The 21,894-nt window shown below is 36.3% G+C and overlaps 1 protein-coding gene and 1 non-coding gene across 4 annotated transcripts in view; both read right to left on the bottom strand.

Moving 5' to 3' along the window:
• Dennd2c (DENN domain containing 2C) overlaps nucleotides 1–21,894 on the bottom strand; it is a 76,886-nt gene that overhangs the window by 17,817 nt on the left and 37,175 nt on the right. For 2 of the 3 annotated variants that reach the window (XM_026394178.2, XM_077791019.1), the window contains 8 exons: nucleotides 20,767–21,780; nucleotides 19,821–19,957; nucleotides 19,323–19,435; nucleotides 18,328–18,495; nucleotides 14,248–14,344; nucleotides 8,305–8,349; nucleotides 5,963–6,150; nucleotides 1,828–1,937 (listed from right to left, as the gene is read on the bottom strand). In XM_026394178.2, the coding sequence (XP_026249963.2) occupies nucleotides 1,828–1,937; nucleotides 5,963–6,150; nucleotides 8,305–8,349; nucleotides 14,248–14,344; nucleotides 18,328–18,495; nucleotides 19,323–19,435; nucleotides 19,821–19,957; nucleotides 20,767–21,593 (1,685 nt within the window). In that variant the 5' untranslated portion in view covers nucleotides 21,594–21,780. Of the gene's footprint in view, nucleotides 1–1,827; nucleotides 1,938–5,962; nucleotides 6,151–8,300; nucleotides 8,350–14,247; nucleotides 14,345–18,327; nucleotides 18,496–19,322; nucleotides 19,436–19,820; nucleotides 19,958–20,766; nucleotides 21,781–21,894 lie in introns of those variants that run through there. The other variant, XM_026394180.2, reaches the window with a different exon arrangement.
• On the bottom strand, nucleotides 9,566–9,638 carry Trnaa-ugc (transfer RNA alanine (anticodon UGC)). Its single transcript has one exon. It is a non-coding gene; the product is annotated as a tRNA-Ala (tRNA).

Here is a 21,894-nt window from a genome sequence, read left to right on the forward strand (position 1 = left end):
TGCAAATTCTTCTATTTAGCTGTGAGAGGCTACATGGAACAGTAATAGAAAAAAAAAAATCCTTAATCCATACATATTAATAGGAGAGTCTGGGGCTATAGCTCAGTGGCAGAGAGCTTGCCTAGCATATGTGAGGCACTGGGTTTGATCCTTAACACCACATAAAACTAAAAAAAACACATAAATAAAATAATTATTAAAAAATTAATAGGAAAAATATCAATTCCTCATTAGAAACATGGGCAAAAGACATACACAGATAATTTACAAAAAAAAAAGGACCCAAAGATGCCTAAGAAAGAAACTCAGTAATAATCAAGAGGTCCACATTTAAATAATGAATATAGATTTACATATGGCCAAAAATAAAGATTAGAAAAGAATATGCCAAAGTATTATAATGATTATTTCTCAGTAACCAGATTGACAGTGATTTCTAATTTCTTCTTTTTATTTACTCTTCCATATTTTCCAAACATTCTGGAATAAACATCTTAACCAAGGGGGAAAAGCCAGACCAATCTGAAAGAAGGACAGCACTAGAGTACCGCAGCTTATGGCTGAAATAGAGAGCATAATCAGGCTAAACTGGCTACGAGAGCCCTGTCAAGTCTGGAGGCAGGGCAGGGCTACTTAGGTAACAGCTGAGACTATCATATAGCAGGCCACTGGCATGTGACATGGCTCACTTAAGTATTTTCAACCTAAAAAGCACTGTTAATAGTTACAGGGTTCTTTTGTGTGTTTTGGGTTTTTTTGATATGAGGTCTCACTACATTGCCCAGGCCAGTCTCAAAATCCAGGGTTCAAGCAATTCTGCCTCAGCCTCCCAAGTATCTGGGACTATAGTTGCAGTCCCATCTGGCTTAATAATTAAAATTCTGAATAAGGCAGTAATATCTATTTATAAGCAGAATTCAGAGATGATAATGGTTTATTAATTAAAAATGATAATTTCTACCAGGCACAATGCACATGCCAATCCTAGTGATGATGCAGGAGGCTGAGGCAGGAGAATAGGAAGTTCAAGGACAGTCTTGGCTGTCTAGTGAGACCCTATTTCAAATAATAATAATAATAATAATAATTGGGATGTAGCTCAGTGATAACAGCACACCTGAGTTCAACCCCAGTACCACCAAACAAACCAACAAAAACATGCACTATCCTCTTTAATTCTTCCCTTCTCAAATACACCCACACCTCACAAACTGTAGCCTCCCTCAATACAAGTTCCACAGGGGGAATGGTGTAATCTAGGCTGTGACTTTTTTATCCACTTGAAAAAGAAACAAGATGAGAACATTGTTCTTTTTTATCTTTGTTTCTAGGACTAGAGTCCCAAAGACCAAGTCTTTTTTTCATTTCCTGTGCACTCTGGGCCATTCCTTATTGTATGTAAGGTAGAACTATTTTCTTCATCAAAACCAACAAACCAAAGAGACCTTCAAACTTGTTTTCTCTTTGACCCTGAAATTCCTGTCTTCTTTTTTTTTTTTAAACTTCTTTTAAAAATATTTTTAGTTGTATAAGAACACAATACCTTTATTTTATTTATTTATTTGATGTACTGCAGAGGATCAAACCCAGTGCCTCACATGTGCTGGGCAAGCACTCTACCACTGGGCTACACACCCAGCCCCTATTTTCCTTTTCAAGTCCCATATAGGAAATGTTCTGATTCTGTTTCTTCCTTTCCTCCCACTGTATCCTTGGTCTGCCACAATGTTCACAAAGCTTTATTCCTAGTTCTTCCCATTTCTCAAATACTCTGGTTCTGTTTTGGCAGTCCCAACAAATAGAAATCAGATAAAGTAGCCCATTCACCTCTTTAGTTCTGAGGTTGGTGCCCAGTCCTTCGAATCAGGAAAACAAAATTTTGGGATAACTTTGAGCCTCTCTTCAGTGTCTTTGGATTGCTTAAAGCCATGATCACCCTGAAAAAGATAACAACATAGGTGACATTATTCTATGAAAGTAGAGACTAGAAATAAAAACTCAGCCTGGTCTCAGGAAAAGAGATGTCTGATAAGCCTGAGCAAATGTCTCAGTGTGGTTTTGTGCTTAACAAAACAGGAAGGCCAAGACCGAGAATCACGGAAGATGCACTGAGAACAGTTACTAAGAATAAAGAATCCTATTTTTACACAGAAATGGTGCTTGTGGAGATCCTATAATTTAGTGTAAAAAAGGTGGTTACAAATAGTTTCTTATCTAGAGGCAGTCTCTTAATTCAGGATTCACACACTAGTAGAAACCCAGTATTTTTATGAGTCAGAGACTCATTCTATAATATTACTAATAGCAAAAACCTAGTCATCTCAAGATATCCTCTGATCAATCATCAAGGGTGCTTTGAGAAGGCATATGAATGTTATTTAGAAAAATGATATTTTTAGAATTCATCCCATATATAATCATTTCTCTTAGCATATAATCTTTGTTACCTAATTACTGGTTTGTAACTTCCTGTAAAATTTTACCATGGAAGAATCTTGTGTAAAAGTGGCATTGCATTTTAAAAGACAGTCTAAATTTAGTTAAACAAAAGACATTTAGAAACTAGTACTACCTGTCCTCTATAAAAATAAGCACATAAGTCCAATTATCACATTACTTTTAGATTATTAATATCAAGCTCTTAAAAACAGAAAAATATCAGGGTTGGGGATGGAGTTCAGTGAGACAGCACTTGCCCAGTTTGTTCAAGACCCTGAGTTCTATTCCCAGCACCACAAAAAGGAAGGAAGGAAAGAAGGAACTAATAAAAATATAGTTGTATCATAACCTTTAATTTTTACATTGTTAAAATATGAAAATACTTTCCACAATCATTATCATCCAAGGTTTCCACAACAAAATCCAAAAGGATCAGGTCTTATAACTGGGAATGCCTACAGCACAAAGATGGTAAGTGACTTACTTAGAGATGTTCCTGAATCACTGCCAGAATTAACTGTGTCCTTATCTGGTTGAGTCTCTTAATTCAGACTTAGCTTTCCCTTTCCAATTGTAAGACTAATTGAAACCAGGAAAAATAATTAAGCTCCTCTTAGTGGCAAACTTGATATCAAGCTATCTAGATAACCTTATTTTAGCCTATATATTATAGTGCATTTTATTAAACAATGCTATGACTTTGTGCTTTCAGGCTAAGTGAAGGAATTTTATGAGAAATTAAACTTATGAGAAATTATGGATTTATTCACTGTAGGGATATTGTTGAGGCATTTAAAAAATAAGAATCCATGCAGAAAAATAGTTCTTAGATTCCAGTACAGTTGTGTTTCACTAATTTTTTTAGTGAAACACGTAACTCAGGGTTATAAATCCAAAGTCTCAAAGAGGATCAGCAGATAAATGAGAAGTGGTGCAAGTAATAAGCTGGAAAGTCAGTAAATGTCCTTTTTAAAGGGATAACTTCTTTTTTTTTTGGTACTGGGAATTGAACCCACGGTTGCTTAACCACTGAGCCACATGCCCAACCCTTTCCTACTTTTTATTTTGAGACCCTCTGCTGGGTTTCCTCCTTCACCAGCAGCAGACCATGGGGCCACCATTTTAACCAAAAGCAGTTGGACAACCCCCAGGGGTTACAGTCTCCATGCTGGGATGTGCTTGGTACTTGGATACTTGGTACTTTCCACACTTGGAAAAGGCTTGCTTCCACTGAAGTCATCCACTGAAGACATGTGGTGCTACCAGCCCAGGGCAAGGCAAGAAAAACTGCCCCCATGCTTTGCATAGAGATGCTGCAGAGGAATGCTTGCCTGAGCCCACCCTCCCCCATGCCTATGCTCAAGTCCCTGCCAGGGACAGAAGAGGGCAGCAGTCACTCTACTGGGATGTAAAGGAAGTCAGACAGGATCCAATAAACCAGGACAATCAGTAAACTCACCCCAGGAGGGCAACAGGAGGTGAGACCAAAGAACTGAAGCTTTAAGACCCTGGTACAATCTGGGAACAGTGGCACACACCAGTAATTGAGGCTACTCAGGAGGCTGAGGTAAGAGGATCACAAGTTTGAGGCCAGCCTGGGATTCTTAGTAAGAAACTATCTCAAAAAAAAAGAGCAAACAAAGAGCTGAAGATGTAACTCAGTGGTAAAGGGGCCTTGGGTTCAATCCCCAGTAACTCAAAAAAACAAACAAAAAACAAACAAAAACAAAAAAACCCAAAATATCCTTGGCACAAGTCCAACTGTCCTATCAGACTTCAATTAATAATAAACACAAATTCAAAGATAAAATTATTAAGCAATTCAAGATGGTGACTACAGAGCACTAAATCCCCCTCAGATGGCCCTCCTGATTGAAGGGCCTTATAGACTACACTTGCTCTTTACTCGGTTTCAGTCAATTCCTGCCACTTTGGAATGCAGGCTTAGTGTTGCTACTTTTTCCAGTTTACATGACAAGGCAGAAATACAGATTTCTATGTGAAATTTGATTTGGGTAGAGGCTGAGGTACATCTCTAGCCCCTGAAATTTGATTTTTTTTTTTTTTTGAGCTACTAGAGATTAAACCCAGGGTCTCTCACTTGCTAGGCAAGTGCTCTACCACTGAGCTATGCCCCCAGTCCTTTTTTTAAAAAACTTTTTAAAATATTTTAGTTTTAGGTGGACACAAATGTCTTTATTTTATTTTTATGTGGCGCTGAGAATCGAACCCAGTGCCTCACACATGCTAGGCGAGCGCACTACCACTTAAGCCACATCCCCAGCCTGCCCCCAGTCCTTTTTATTTTATTTTGAGGCAGTTTCTTGCTAAGTTTCCAAGATGGCCTCAAACTTGCCATCCTCCTACCTCAACCTCCTGAGTGGCTGGGCCACTGCATCCAACTGGAATATTTTTAAACACCTGCAACAAAAGTTGTTTGGTTTTGTTTTGTTGTTGTTATTGGGGATCAAACCCAGGGGTGCTTCACCACTGAGCTACAACCCCAGCCCTTTCTATTTTGAGACAGGGTCTCACTAAGTTGCTTAGGGCCTTGCTACGTTGTTGAGGCTGGCTTTGAACTTGTGATCTCCCACCTCAGCCTCTGAAGTCACTGGGATTACAAACATGCACCATGTGCTCAGCCACAAAAGTTATTGATATTATTTTTATAAAAATACTAAAAGAACCAGGAAGAAAGAAAGGAAAAAAAAAAAAAGGAAGGAAGGAAACACATGTGCTTGGGTTAATTTTCTCACAGGCTCAAAAGGCTCTCTGAGAGCACAGACTAAGAAAATCTTTTTCAGTTGCACTCCCATCATCTAATCCTGGCAAACAGCAGGCACAATATTTAATTAAATGAATGAATTGTTTTTTTTTTTTTAAGTAGAGTGAACCAAATAATAATTTTAATAACAGCTATCATCTATTAAGTACATTCTGTGTGTCAGGAACTGCACTAAGCACTTTACTTATATTATCTCATTAAATTCTTACTAATAATGGATAACATTATATAGAGTTCACTGCATGTCAGACACTGTTCTAAGTGCCTTATATAAATCAGCTCATTTAGACTTACTATATCTCAAAGGGGTAAATACCATTACGATTATGCCTACTTTACAAATGAAGAAACCAAGGCATGGAAAGGTTAGGAAACTGCTCAAAGGCACTTAATAGATGGCAAATACAGTGTTGGCTCAGAGTCCAAGCTATCAAGCAACACACTATTCTGCCTCTTATTAGGGATCAGAAAATTGAAGCTTTGTAACCTGCTAAAGATTACTAAATGGTGAAGCTAAAAATAAAAAATCTAACTTGGAGAATGAACTAATTCTCCCCCAATTTCCATTTGCTTATAGTTTATGCCTGGTGAAAGATGTCATCAAAGTCGATTACCAGATCCTGTAAGTATGATAAAAGCTGGTCGAGATAACAATAAACAACAACAACAAAAAAAGGAAATAAATATACATGGCACGCAGGAACCTTCCTGAATACTTCTTGGCCTCCTTGTACCTACCTTGCTAGGGAACTGCTGTATGACCTGGGGAATGTAGCTTATTCCTGATGCCTTCTTCTGTAGAGACACCACCACAAACAGTTCAAACAGCTGCTGTTCCTGCAATTCAATAAGATCCCGCTCCAAGGTCTGGTAGTGAGGATTCCTCTTGGAAGACTGCTGCAATTGTGCTAAGCGTTTGTGGCGATCTGTAATAAAATCACAGAGCAAGGGTTTTCCCCTGAGACCATCTAGTCCCAAGGTCATGACCCACACAGGACCAATCTTCACAGGTTCACTGCTGAATGCACACTGACTAAACAATATGTGCCACACACAAACACACACACACCTACACCTATTAGGATTGACACACTCAGGGAAAAAGTGCAGATCCTTACAAGTGCCCAGGGACCCCACTCCACTTCCTGCCAGCAGAGAGAATGACACTGCATATCCCAACTGATATGCTATGTATGTCCAACACACACTATGCTATCGTGCAGCAGCACACCAGAATACATGGAAAACAATAGACACCACTGCTGGGAATGCCCGGAAATCAAGGGGGAGGGGAATACCTGATGAAAGAACCAAGTCTTACAGAGCACAAGTACGAGGGATTAGTTTAATAAAATTGAAACAAGTTATTTTTCACATTGAAGAAATGTCCTTTTCCCTTCTTTCCTTGGTACATGTTACTAATAATGGATATATTTTTATATCAATAAATGGTGTTAAATTCAAGAGGAAAATAATGAAGTGGAAGAAGACATCCATATTAAAAAGCTATCCCCCAAAAGAATGAAATTTTGGAGGCATACTATTTAAATAGTACATGGCAAATAAATAGTATATACCACCCCAACTGGATAGAATCTATTTTCTATTCTCATTTATCTCTGAATTTTTAATAATTTGGGTGGTGCGTTTGCAGGAGAAAGAATCTGCACACTCCAGAAATTTGTTTCTGTGTCATTCTGAGCCACTGACCAAAGGACTTAGCCTCTAACTTGTCTTTTTGAGATATGATGCATTCTTCCCTAAAAGAAGTTACACTGTACAATCACAAAAAACCAAAGGCCCAATGTTCTCCCTGATATAGAGATGCTAACACAATATGGGGGCGGAGGGAAGAACAGAAGTTCATTGGATTAGACAAAGAGGAATAAAGGGTGGTGGTGGATGGGAACAGGAAAGAAAGTAACTTTTCTATGTTCACATATGAATACATGACCAGTGTAACTCCATATCATGTACAACTGCAAGAATGGGAAGTTATACTCCATGTATATATAATGTGTCAAAAAATACTCTATTGTCATGTACATCTAAAAAGAACAAAATAAAAATAAATTTAAAAAAGATAAAAAAAGAAGTTACACTGTAGATTAAAATACTAAAGACATTTAAAAAGTACCACTAGAAATGGCTCCTTAGAATTAATTATCCAATACATTTAGTGTTCTAGGCAAAGCTTTATGTACCCCAAAGGTTTGAGTTCAAGTTAAGGCCAATTTTAGGTCCTGTTTCTCATTAGCAATAGCACTAAATTAGTCATCCTTACACATCAAAGTTGAATCTGATGATGCTTTAAGTTTCATCTTCAGTCAGGCTTCAGAATGAAATACCTGAAGCAATTCAGGATAGTAGAAGGAGCATAAGACTATTAATCATAAGATTAGAGTATCAGACTTGGAACTACCCTGTACTCAGCTTTGATAATTTACATCTCTTATTCTTCTAAGCCCAAGTTTCAGGTAGTTAAACAGGAAGTAAAGAGCTTGCTTTGACAGTGCATTAAATGAAGACACAGAGTACCATGAAGTGCTTGGACAAACAGTGCCAGAAATGCATCATGCATTCTGTACTCTAACATAAAGTAAACAGCATAATAATTTGGAATATAAGTGCCTATGAAAATAGATAAATGTGTTCTTTCTCAATGTCAGAGGTATTAGAGTCACTTAATAAGTAAGTATACTTGAGTTACTATGAAAAAAGCAGATATTTGACACTAGGTATTTGTCTCAGCAGGTGACTCACATACTCTGTTTTGGCTGCCACGAAACTACTGTAGATATGTCTAGACATGCAGCTCTCTGCTGCTCCCCTAAGAATATTCCATCCTAAGAGCCATGTTGGTCTACTTCACTCCACTATGGGAGATTTCTAATGCTGTAAATGACCGATGGTGTACTGTTCAGTTCTCCAAATTGCAACAGGTTCTAAAAATGAAGAAATCACCTACAAAATAAAACTTCATGTGGGGAAAATCATGCTTAATCACAAAGGCAGGTGGTGCCACTCCACCCACAACCAGAATCATCACAAGAAAGGGAGCACCCCATTGACTCACTCACTCTTTGGCAGATATTCAGCATCACTTTCGTTCCCACTGGTTTCACCTGAAAAGAGAGGAAGCGATTCCATTTGTATTGTACAATAGTAGGAAGTACATGAGAATGCGAACAATATAAAACCTCCAGAAACCTGAGGACTTGAATTTTAGGAATAAGATGCTAAGCCTTTCTTTAAACCACTTAGTTATGTCACGTTAGGACAGTTGTCAAAAGAGAAACAGTAAAGCTGGGTTTAGTGGTGCCTGCCTATTATCTCAGCCACTGGGAAGGCTGAGGTGGGAAGATCACAAGTTTGAGGCTAGCCTCGGCAACTTTGAGACCCTGTCTCAAAATAAAAAATTTAACAAAGGACTGGGGATATACCTCTGTGGCAAAGTGTCTGGGTTCAAATCTCAGTATCAAAAGAGAGAAAAAGAGAGAGAGAGAGAGAGAGAGAGAGAGAGAGAGAGAGAGAGAGAGAGAGAGAGAGAAATGCAGTGGAGAATATAGTGGTTCCCCTTTATTTGCAGGGGATATGTTCCAAGACACCCCAGTGGATGGACAGTACTGAATCCTATATATATGTATTTTTTCCTGTACATACATCCTAAGAGAAATAATCTATAAATTAATCTATAAATTAGGCATAGTAAGAAATTAACAATATACTATAATAAAAATGTGAATATGGGCTGGGGATGTGGCTCAAGCGGTAGCGCGCTCGCCTGGCATGCGTGCGGCCCGGGTTCGATCCTCAGCACCACATACCAACAAAGATGTTGTGTCCGCCGAGAACTAAAAATAATAAATATTAAAAAATTCTCTCTCTCTCTCCCTCTCTCCTCTCTCACTCTATCTTTAAAAAAAATGTGAATATACTATAATAGTAATATATTATAATACATTGTAAGATGTAAGATGACACAATGTCTGTGATGAGATGAAGTGAGGAGAATGAGGTAGGCGCTGTGATGTATCATTAGGCTACTACGTAAGGATGACTTAACATAAGCACTGTGATTAAAGGACAGTTGATCTCATAACCCAGAGGCTACTGATTGACTAACAGATGGGTAGTGTACCCAGAGTAGAGGGCTGGACAAACAGATGATTCACCTTGTAGGCAGGAAGGAGAGGAACAGCTTGAGATTTCACTACCTGCTTGGAATGGTGCTCAGTTTAAAACTTGTGAATTTTTTTTTTTCCTAGAATTTTCCACTTAATATTTTCCAACCTCAGGTGGTCAGTGGTTAAGTGAAGGGAATATCTTTTTTTGTTTTTTTGGTGGTGCTGGGGTTTGAACCCCAGGCCTTCTGCATGCAAGGCAAGCACTCTACCAACTGAGCTACATCCCCAGCCCTATGAAGGGGATATCTTAAAAGGCTCAGAGAAGAAACTGCTGTGTTACATCTTCCCTTTGTTTCACTCCTCTGTTCCCCTCCTATCTCTAATTCTGGGCATTGACCACCTTTCCGATTAGTTTTGTTGTGGTACTTTTTTGGTGGTAGGGATTAAACCTAGATGTGCTTTATCACTGAGATTCATCCTCCGCTATTTTATTTTTTATTTTGAGACAGGGTTTCACTAAGTTGTTAGGGCCTTGCTAAGTTGCTGAGGCTGGCCTCAAACTTGTGATCCTCCTGCCTCAGCCTCCTGAGTTGCCGGGATTACAGGTTTTTGCTACCTCACCTGACCTTTCTGACTAGTTTTAATAAGTTTAGTTCAGAGTGGATTTTAATTTTACATTCAACTCTTTATTTGTATATTCCAAATAAAGTATCAAAGGGAGAACAATACTGAGCTGTCTAAACAAAAATCTCAATACTAATCAATTATGAATTTAGAATAACAAAAAATGTGGGAGAGTTTTGAGAAAGAGATTACCAAGTTTAAGAAGTGACAGTCTACCTCTTTTATGAAGCCTCAACAACCTCTAGCCCATACAGATTTTCCCTTTATTCTGAATTCTTACCGTCCTCGAGCTGCTTTGAACTGTTCTTATTTTTCCCAATCATATTTTATGTATCTTGAGGATAAGGAGCTATGTTGCTTTCACAATAAGTGTTAGTTGGGTTTTTTTTGTTTGTTTGTTTTGTTTTTTGTTAATTTTTAAGACAGGGTTTCCCTAAGTTGCTTAGGGCCTTGTTAAATTGCTGAGGCTGGCTTGGAATTTGAGATCCTCCTGCCTCAGCTTCCTGAGACACTGGGATTATAGGTGTAGGCCACTGAGCCCAGCTTTTGTTTTGTTTTCTGTTATTTTTTTTTCCTCTCTTGGTGCTGAGATTGAATGCAAGACTTCACACATGCTAAGCACGTGTTCTACCACTGAGCTACATCCTCAGCCAACAAGGCAGTGTTTTGTACCATAATTCAGGGCACACAGACAATTTATCAAAGGGAGGAGGGAAAAAAAGTTTAAAAGGGATGGGCATGTAGCTCAGTGATAAAGCACTTGATTAGTGTATGTGAGGTCCTGGGTTTGATCCCAAAACTTGCAAAGAGGTGGGACAGGGGGAATAAACAAAATTCTAGATTAGGTGTAAAAAGCTAAAGCAAAATAAGAAAAATGCAAAGAAAGGGAAAACCTTTAAATATATCAGGAAAAACAATGCTTAGGAATCAAAGATGAAAATATATGCAAGTTTGAGTATATACAATTGTAACATTTCTATCTAATCAAAAACCTATTAGTATACTAAAAAAAGAACAATAAACTGGAAAAATATTTATCAACATTGCAGATATAAAGCCAAGTTGTTACAAATCGAGAAGAAAAAGAATACAGGATAGGAATGGATAATTTGTAGAAGATTTATAAACAATTGATAAATAAGAAAACTGCCCAAATTTGAAATGAAGAAAGTAAATTAAAATGATAAATAAAACACAAAACTTCAAACATCTTATTAACAACAACAAAAAAAATGAAATCTTAAACAACTTAATCAGTATTGATGAAGATTATGGGAAAAGAGGCATATTCAAATGCTATTCACAAAAACAGAAGCTGTTACAATCTGTTTGTGTGACAATCTGGCAGCAGCTATAGAAATTTTAGATCCATATTTTCTTTGAACAAGTAAGTCCACTACTTACCAGGGATTGAACCAGGGGCACTTAACCACTGCTACACATTCCCAGTCCAGGAACTTATTTTAAGATATATTCTTACAAATATACAAAAATATAAGCAAAAGGATGCACGTTGCAAATAGTGTTTGAAAACACACTCATATTAAGTATTTATATTAATTAAAATGTTAGGAACAACCAAAATATATACAGGTTAAATAAATATTTTTTCTTGTTTTCATGGTACTGGATATCAAACTGAGGGTCTCACTGAGTTTATCCCCAGCCAATAAAATTATTGTATACCTATATAGGAAAATACAGTACAACTATGATGATCTCTGTAGATGCTGGAAGACCTCTGGAATATACTAATTTTTTTTTTTAAGAAAGGCATATAAAGTCAGAACACTATAAGACTATTTGTGTAGAAAAGATATTTGTATCCTTAGCACCAGGTACCTCTTAGGAACTTATAAAGCTTCTCAAAAGAAAGAAAAGAGGAAAGGAAGAAAAGGCAACATAGCTGGAAAAAGGTCTTACAAAAGATCATTTAAGTGGGTCTAATATACTGATGTCTATGGGCTTTGCTGACATCATTTCAAAACAGTGAGTGAAGGTTAAGGGGATTATGAACAGAAAGGGAAATTTATAGGGATCAAAAAGTACCAGGTTGTCACTTTTTATCTGTGACTTCAACAAACAAAATTACAATGACAGAATTGAAGAAGGACAATAAGTCATTTTGTAACACTAGAAAATTGAATGTTAAGAAATGTTTAGGTTGGAATGTATTGAGTAAACCCTAGCTTGTACTGACAGAGTTGGCATATATAATTAGCCAGTTCTATAGACATTGTTCATATGCAGACAAAAGATTAAGGAGGAAAATGAAAATTTGAGAACTGTGACCTTGGAGCCAGGAGATCCTCAGGCATGAGAAAAACTCCTCCAATCCCCTGAAGAAACTGGAGTTAGTCACAGATTCTGGGTAAATGCCCTTTTTTGTTGAGCTACACAAAGGCAAAACAACCTTTTAGGGAAGAATTATAATGTAGGGACTGCTCCTTTTTATTTTTCGGTGCTAGAATTTGGAAATTCAGGCGGTTGAATAATTTTTTTCTTCTTTTCAACAATGAGATAGTTTTTTGGGTTTTTTTTTTTTGTTTGTTTGTTTGTTTTTTAAGGATTTGACTCTTCAAATTTTTCTTAAGCTAGGTGTGGTGGCACACATTTGTAGTCCCAGTTACTTGGGAGGCTGAGATAGGAAGATGGCTTGAGCCCAGAAGTTTGAGGTCAACCTGGGCAACAAAACAAGATCCAGATCTCAAAACAAAACTTGTCTTAGAGTAAATTTACTAAACTTCTCATCCACAAGGAATAAAACACACATATAAAATAAAGGAAAATGATAATGTTTTACAAACACTTGGGTTGGCCCCTAGGATCTTGATATTTTGCATAATTTGTAATTTATAATTTCTTTCTTTTTCTATTAAACAAAAATATATATGACACAGGATTAGAAAACTAACAACACATGGGAAGGGATTCAAAATAATATCTGGCAAGAGTTTCCATTTTGTGTATCTAGTTCTGAATTAAATAAAAAACTGTTGATAATATTCTTAGAGAATAATGAAATACATGGAGAAGAGGTAGTTATTGAACTGCTAAAAATCAAGGTTTATAACAAAAATTGAGAGTAACTAAGTTTGGTAAGAGAAGAGGATCAGAGTTTGTAGAGCCATAGTTCTTGACTTAAATCTATGCTTCCTCCTCTGGCTCTGCTTCTCTGTACATTTGGATGGATCATCCCAACTCCTAGTCCTAATGTTACAAAAGAGGGTAAAGTCTGTAAATAAACTATTACCTCATCCCATAAATGGTAACTATTATTAAAAAGCAACCAAAAGTATTTCTTCTCCAGAGAGGACTCAAACATGTTTTAATAAATGCTTCTGAAAATATGAAAACTCACATTAAAAACGGTAACCAGCTGATTTTGTTGTTGTTGCTGTTGTTTTATGTTCTGGGATATTTTTTCTTAATGTGCTGGGATTGAACCTAATCATTACAGAATAAGAATAGAGTCTTCAGTTGTAACACAGAGGATTTTATCTCCAGAGAATTAGTTGTTGGAATGTAGAATAGTTTTTAAGAACAATTTTAAAATTTCTATTTTTAAATGCCTACAAAAATAATCAACATTCTCCTCTGGTATGACTTGGCTGCTATTTCTCACTTATGAATATTATAAACAAAATTACTAAATTCTACATATTTCTTGCCAGGCAACCAAGTTAAGAAACTCACATGAATTTTTCTTTATTGTGGTGCTAGGGATAAAACCCAAGACCTGTACATGCTAGGCAAATGCTCTATCACTACCTAGCCCTCATATGAGTTTTTATGAAAATTCTAATAACTCATCATAGATGTTCAAAGTTTTTTAATGAAAGCAATATAAGTGTTACTTAGGTATCTGTTGGATAAAACTACTGAATTTATGCAAAGACTACAAATTGAATACCACATACCTTCAATCTATATGTACATAATGTTTTCATTTCTCTACTTGTTCTATATTGATAAATAACTATAAATCAAAGGTCTACAAAATAATTATTTCAAATTGCCTATGAAAGTTAATCACATTGTTTTATGATTTTTTTTCATTTACTTATTCACCCAATACTTATTATTTGGTGCAGAATTAAATAAAAGGGATTTTAAAAAAAATCCTCATTCTAAAGAAGTTTATAATTAAATTGGATATAAAGGAAAGTAAATAAAAAATCATGATACACATCAAGTATTAAGTCATACAATGATTCTTCCTTCTTACATTGACAGCTATGGACAGCTGAAACAAATATAAATAATTCTTACCTTTTGAGGGAGGTACATCCTTTGCATTGTAAGGATGTAACTTTACCTTCTTCTTCCCTCTCTTAGATTCAAAAATGTCATCTATTTTCAATACAAGCTAAGGAAAAAAAAAAGATTAGAAAAACACAAGTTAAAACTAACATCTTGAGGGGTTAAGGCTCAGTGGTAGAGTGCTTGTCTGGTTTGTGAGAGGCACTGGGTTCAATCCTCAGCACCAAATAAAATCAATCAATCAATCAATAAAGGTATTGGGTTCATCTATAACTAAAAAGTATTTAAAAAACTAACCCTTGTGAGGTATACATATTAATAATTAGTGATTCTCATTTAGAGAAAGATCCATTTTATAAATAAAAACCCTCTTCATATTTTCCAAGTTTGAATCTAAAAAATGATCTTCAATTAGATGATACACTGTTCTAATACCAAGTCCATATATCAAAGTAAGGGAAAGGTTATCTCCTTTCCAGATGAGCCCAGCTCAGTCCTCTTAAGGAATATTACTTGAAATCAAACCTAGAGAGCTTCTGTCAAAGGTACTCTTTGCTACTGGGAGTACTAACATCACAATTTATTTTGGAATTGTGTCATAAAAATCGGGAGACTCTCAAATATGTGTTCGAGTAAAAACTTCCCCCCATCATTCATTAATATACATCTCAAGCAAGTCCAATTCACATGTTTTTAAACTGTTATATAACTATTTCATATGCATTAGTAAGCTTTTTTAAAGTTGTAGATGGACAGCATGTCTTTATTTATTTATTTATTTATATTAATTTATTTACTTCAATTAGGTATATATGACAGCAGAATGCACTTTGATTCACTGTACACAAGTGCAGTACAACTTTTCATTTCTCTGGTTGTATACTATATAGTGTCACACAGTATGTGCAGTCATAGATGTACCTAGGGTAATGATGTCCATCTCATTCCAACATCTTTCCTGCCCCCATGCACCCTCCACTCTCCTCCCTCCCCTTTGCCCAAAGTTCTTCCATTTTTACCATGCCCCCTCCCCACTTTATGGATCAGCATCTACTTTTCAGAGAGAACATTCGCCTTCTGGTTTTTTGGGATTGGCTTACTTTGCTTAGCATGATATTCTCCAACTCCATCCATTTATCTGCAAATGCCATAATTTTATTTTCTTTTAATGCTGAGTAATATTCAATTGTGTATAGATACCACAATTTCTTTATCATTTATTGAAGGACATTGAGGTTGCTTCCACAGTTTAGCTATTGTGAATTGAGCTGCTATAAACATTGATGTGGCTACGTTACTGTAATATGTTGATTTAAGTCCTTTGGGTATAGACTGAGGAGTGGGATACCTGGGTCAAATGATGGTTCCATTCCAAGTTTTCTAAGGAATCTCCATACTGCTTTCCAGATTGGTTGCACCAATTTGCAGTCCCACCAGCAATGTAAGAATGTGCTTTTTCCCCCACATTCTTGCCATTTTGTTGTTTGTATTCTTGATAGTTGCCATTATTTTATTTATTTTTTTTATGTGGTGCTAACTGAGTGCCTCACATGTATTAGGCCAGTGTTCCGCCACTGAGCTGCAGCCCCAACCCAAGAATTCTTTTTTTTTAAATACTTTTATTAGTTTTTGATGGACCTTTATTTATTTGTTTGTTTATATGTGGTGCTGAGAATCGAACCCAGTGCCTCACACATGCTAGGCAAGTGCTCTACCACTGAGCCACAACCCCAGCCCCTAAGAATTCTTGTGTGTGTGTGTGTGTGTGTGTGTGTGTGGCGCTAGAGATTGAACCAAGGGCCTTGTGCAAGCTAGGTATGTGGTCTATCACTAAGCTATATCACCAGCCTAATAATAACTCCTTTGCTGCTGGAAAAGGGTGTGAAAGTGTGTGTGTGTGTGTGTGTGTGTGTGTGTGTGTGTGTGTAAGAGAGAGAGAGAGGTAGAGAGATTTGGATTTAAAAAAAAAAAAAGAAGAAAAGATGATCAACAGACACTTAAACTGAGGAACTGATTAGTTTCCAAACTGGTTAGATTCTAAATGTCTAAATATTAATCCTGATTGAATATATTTAATGCCCAGAATTATAATTGTTAAGGACATTATATAATAGTCACAAAGTTGCTGGAGAAAAATGCTCTATTTTGTCTTTTGTCTTTGTTTCTCCAGCAGTTCTGGCAATTAAAAAGCAATGAATCAGACCAGTGCAAGAAAAAAACATATGAGAAACATGTGCTTCCAATGTGCAGATTATTCCCACATTTCTGGGTGAGTTGCTTCTCTTAAGATTTTTATTGTTGCCATTCTAGTAAAAAATTGCCTGTTTTTAAATAATACCATTATAAAAAAATAAGAGAAGCCAAAATAAAAAGATATCATTATAGGCTTCAGTAAAGATATATGGGAGTAAACATATTTTGGGGACATAGAGAACAAAAATTACATAATTATTAGTGTGCATGTGAAAAGTGTAATCTAAAGCATACTCAAATATTACAAAGCAAAGGAAGCTAGTGTTCTAGAAATTGAAGGTAAAGTAACAAAATTAAATTTTGGTTATGAGCTAGGGACAGGCACCTATATTTACCTTCTGGTTGGAGGAAATACTGAAGAATAATCTAAGAAATGACTAACACAAACAATATCTAACAAACAGTCCCACAAAGGCTCCCACAGCAGGGAAAGAAAGGAAGGGTGGGGAAAAGGCATATGGACTAGATCAGAGATTTTCAAACTGTAAAAGCAGTTTCCTTTCCAGGGACAGCGGGAGTCATCAGAGGGGAAATAAATGAAAACTGCTTTTCTTATGGAATGTTGTTCCTGAAGATATTCCCCAAACTGCCTGTGTGACATCCTGAAAGGATTTAATCCAAGTCAGGCCACAGGTAGAATACAAATAGTCTGTTTTGGCATGATAGTCAAGAATTCATCACCATTTTCTCTCTTCTTATTTCCCAAAAACCTCAGGAAATTCTAGTGAAGGAAGAGCTGGATCCTATCACCTATCATCAGACAGAGAATAGGCTTTGAGTACTTGAGATTAATAGTACATAAAAAGCTGAGGAATGAAATTGAAAGCAATGCAAAATCTCCTGTGGTGTCATTTAACTCTATACTACACAATTACTACCAAGATTTAGGAATCGTAACTATAGTCCCTTAGGTGTTTGTATATTTCCCCTTATGAACCATGATCTGTTGTTTCTGGGCCATGCGGGAGGCTGCTTTGTTGTTCCAGCATGATCTACCAGGGGAGAGAGCTACTGCAGGACTTCTGGCAGTTCTTTAAACTTCTGATTTTTAAAGAGGAAAGGCAGGAAACAGATCAGAAGAATTAAAGTAATTGTGGAACAGAATATTTCCCAAGGAACCAATCTGAGTCACTAAGCCAAAAAACAGCTGTGACTTTTGTTTAAAATCAGGTACAAAAATTGTGTGCTAAACGAATACATGCAGCTAATTCAGACTGGATTAAGGAAAGGAATAATATTTAAAAGATCTGATTATTTATTACTGAATATTTTCTGCATAGAATTTTGTCAATCTTGAAAATACCTTGAATGAATGAATGAATGAAGTAACACAGAGAATTTAAAAATATATTCCTGTCTACAAGTAACCTCAATTTCATTTGCCTTTTCTCCTTTAAAGGAGAAGTAAGTCGTTTCAGTCAGTGTGGTTGCTGATACTTTTCATTCCCAGGTAACCATTCATTTTTTTTCTCCTATGAATGGAAATTTTTGTCCCAAATGAATGGCATATCTTCATCATTACTCAAAAATTTGTAAATTCAGGCACAAAACTGAACTTACTTTGCATATGAGTGAGAACAACACTGAAACCAGCTTGATAGAATGTCCTTTTGTATGAGAGTCTGGTGCTTTCCTGAAACAGGCAGCTTTAACTAGAGCTAAGGCAACTGAAGAAAGCGCTCCATGTAATTTGGGTTTTCCAAATCCATAGGGAAACCCTGGTAAAAGCCACTCACTTACTTTTCTTGCATGAGCAAAAAAGTTTATAACTTGTTTATTTTCATTTATGGAAATGTCAAAGTGAAATATGAAGAATGGAAATACTGGAGTCCTCACCCTTGGAAGATTTCTCCTTTTCCTGTTAGCAACTTCTCCAGCTCGGAAAAGTTTCCATTCAGTTAAAGTGACAGGCAAAGTGGTATCCTTTGTGAGCTTTGATCGTAAATAAGCTTGGGAGCTTTTCAGTTCCATAGTCTTCCGAAGGAACTGTGGTTTGGGAGGAAGCTAAAAAAGGAGAAGATGTACTGGTAAAGATAAAGATAAAGATCATCTAGGTAATGCCTGTGTTTTTCATGCAAAAGCAAAGCTATCCCCAAAACATTTATCTTTCCTTTAAAATGAAGACAACATAATTTCTTCTGCATTAGGCAAAATGGCTCCTGGAGTTTCTAATCCGACATTTCTCCTATTCCACTGTAATCAAAAACCCAGAGAACAAAGCTCTTAGTTTTCACTAATCAAGTCATGGGTCTCAAATGCTTTCAGGCATCACACAGTTAATTTAGGTCACAGGCTGATGTGAGACTAATAGGGAGATGTAGGAACAATAGTGAGCTGAAAAGTTTGTGGCCCATCTAAAGGCACTCATATTCTTGTTGGGTTTTGCTTTTTGGGTTTTTTTTTTGTTGTTGTTGTTTGTTTGTTTTTTCCTCTAATATTAGGGATTGAACCCAGAGGTGTTCAACTCCTGAGCTATATACCTAGTTGTTGTTAATTTTTTATTTTGAGACAGGGTCTTGCTAAATTGCTGAGGCTGGCCTAAAATTTGGAATCCTCCTGCCTCAGCCACCTGAGTAGCTGGGAATATAGGTGTGCAACACCACAATGGCATTCATATTCATTTTTTTTTAGAAGTGCTAACATAATAACAACCAAACCAAGAAGGCAAAGGAAAAAAAAATAAACCTGTATACTTAAAAAAAAAAACAATACCACCATCACCAACAAAACCTGTCAGTGTCTCTTAGTTTTGACCTCAAATAAACCATTTTAACTTTTCTGTAGAAATTCTAAGTGAGAGTCTAATGTTTTCTGTGATTCTCTGGTTGTACCTTGGGTGCTCTGAAAGCACTTTTAGGGGGTGGTAGCTTCCATGCTGAAGGTGATCTCCACATGGGTAAAGGCTGCACTGGTATATCTTCATATGGGTTTTCTTTGGTGGGATCTTGAAAAATAACGAAAAAAAAATTGCTTAGAGGAACATAATTAAGTGGAAACAAAGTGACTGTAGCTAGCAAAAGAAATAAAAATAAAAGGGATACAGTCTCAAGATCAATGGCCCTTTAGTTTATAAACCCCTTGGGTGTTCAACCAATCTAAACAACTTCTCAAAATATTATACTATAAACATTACTTCTGAACTGAGCAGTCTATTACACTAGATATAAAAATCATTCAAGAATAAACAATTTATACACTAAAGGCTCCATATTACAAAGACAAACCTAGAAGGAGATATGTTTGATTATAAAAGAAAATACCATCCTACAGTTAAGGACATCACCAAATACATGCTTATTAAATTTAATTGCAAGGCTGTGGACACCTACATAAGATATCCTCATAGATATTATCCTCAGACTGCGTGTAATAAAGTGCTGAACCAGAATTTCTTCCAAGTTCTTCATGGATCTTCTGTGAGTTCCGATTTCGAAAGTGCTGAATATCCTCAAATTCAAAGGATTTCCTTAAGGAAGGAGATACATTTTATTTAAAGTCATATCTTTCAAAACTCTTATCTTCTTTAAATTGGTATGGGTAGACGGAAATTGGTAAGTAAAAGACTTGTGTGCAAAATTACAAAGGTGTTTTTATCAGAGATCTAAGAATAATAAACTAGCCTGGTGCCCTCTGCACATGAGAAAATTGGAGGATTTAACCAATCATATTCATGTTCTCTTTTAGGTTCTCTTACTAAGTTCATTCCCTAATTAAAAGTGGGGCTAAGGCCAGCATGCCCTAAATGAAGTACAAAAACATACTTGCTTTCCTACAATTCTTTTGCTTTCCTTTTTTTTCTTTTTGGTGTACTAGCAATTAAATCAAGCACTCTACCACTGAGTTCTACCTACTATCCCCCTACAGGGCCTCACACATGCTAGACAAATGCTCTACAACTGAGCTACACCCTTGGTGCTTTTTAATTTTATTGTGGGACAGGGTCTTGCTAAATTTTCCAGGCTGGCTTCTAACTATGTGATCCTCCTGTCTCAGCCTCCTGAGTAGCTGGGATTACAGGCATATGCCACCCTACAAATTCTTAAAGATACAAATTGGAAGGTTTTCTGATGCTCTTATTTCAGCAGATTGTCTTAGATATTACCTATCCTTCTACTTTGCCTTCTTATTTTCCTTTCATGTTAATCAATATTGGTACACTGAAATCAGTGACATAACCTAAGCTGGAAAATGGAAATTGGTTTAAAAGGGGGAAAAAGCTCAATAATTCTGTAAGGAAAATATTTACAAATCATTATCTATAGGCTAAATACATACCTTTTAGATCTACCTCTGATTTTTCCACCATATTTCTTTGGTTCAGGTTCCTGAGAAGAAGCCAAAGAAGATTCTGCACAAGAATTATTTTCACAGTATTTTTTGTCACAGTTTCTTTCTTTACATGGCATAACACCAGATTCAGATAAATATCTGAATGTCCTACGAGGTTTTGGCAAAGGATTTATAGAAGGTCCACATTCTTGCCCCTCAGGTTCAGAGTAAATATTTTCTAAGCTCTTGGTTATTCCATATGAACTATCCAGAACTCTGAAATTCAATTCTTTTTCTGAAGAGTCACAATGTTTTAAAGTCAAATTTAAGACTTTATCTGGGGGAATTGCTTCTATTTTTTTCCACAATATCTGTGAGGTATAGAAATTTCCTGGAGGTAATGAAGTCTCTGGATCCAAAACAAGTTCTTTCCAGTTTTCAATCTGTTTGACCCTAGAACATACCCAATTGGATTCCGATTCATTTTTAAAGCAGCGTGTGTCATCATATTCCTGATTCTCACTTTCATCCTCATTTTGATGGTGGCTTTTGGCATTTTCATTCATATCTAAACCTACATTTTGAAAGTTGGTTAGACCCAACTTTTTGCTCTGACCTTCAGGAACACAATTTTTCTTAGGAAGAATCTGTTGGTGACAATTATTATATCTCACTCCAAAGTCTTTAGGACGCCACTTGGCTGGATTAGATATACCATTAGTCCTTCCTTCCCACTGAGAAATTTTTTGTTTTATGTTTTTGCAGTGGCTTCTTGACAGTGTCTGAACAGCGGAACGAGAAAAACCAACATCCATGTTCCCAGTTGGGTGCATGACAAGTGATGAATCTTACAAAGCTTCCATTACAAATAACCATGAAATACTATATTCCTTATACTGTCAAAATCAAAGTGATTCCAATATTTTTCTTTCATGTTGCACTTGAAAACGTCTCTTTAAAAAGAACAATTTTGATCACTGATCTTCATTGAAAATGGCTACAATTCTATCTTGAATATTCCTATTAAAATGAGACAAGAATATATTAACACAGTTTTATAATTTCCTGATTTAAATCCCACTAAAACATTGCCCACCTTATCACTAAATAATTCATTTACATAACAAATGTAAA

This window comes from Urocitellus parryii, chromosome 11 (assembly GCF_045843805.1).
Source record: "Urocitellus parryii isolate mUroPar1 chromosome 11, mUroPar1.hap1, whole genome shotgun sequence".
NCBI lineage: Eukaryota > Metazoa > Chordata > Mammalia > Rodentia > Sciuridae > Urocitellus > Urocitellus parryii.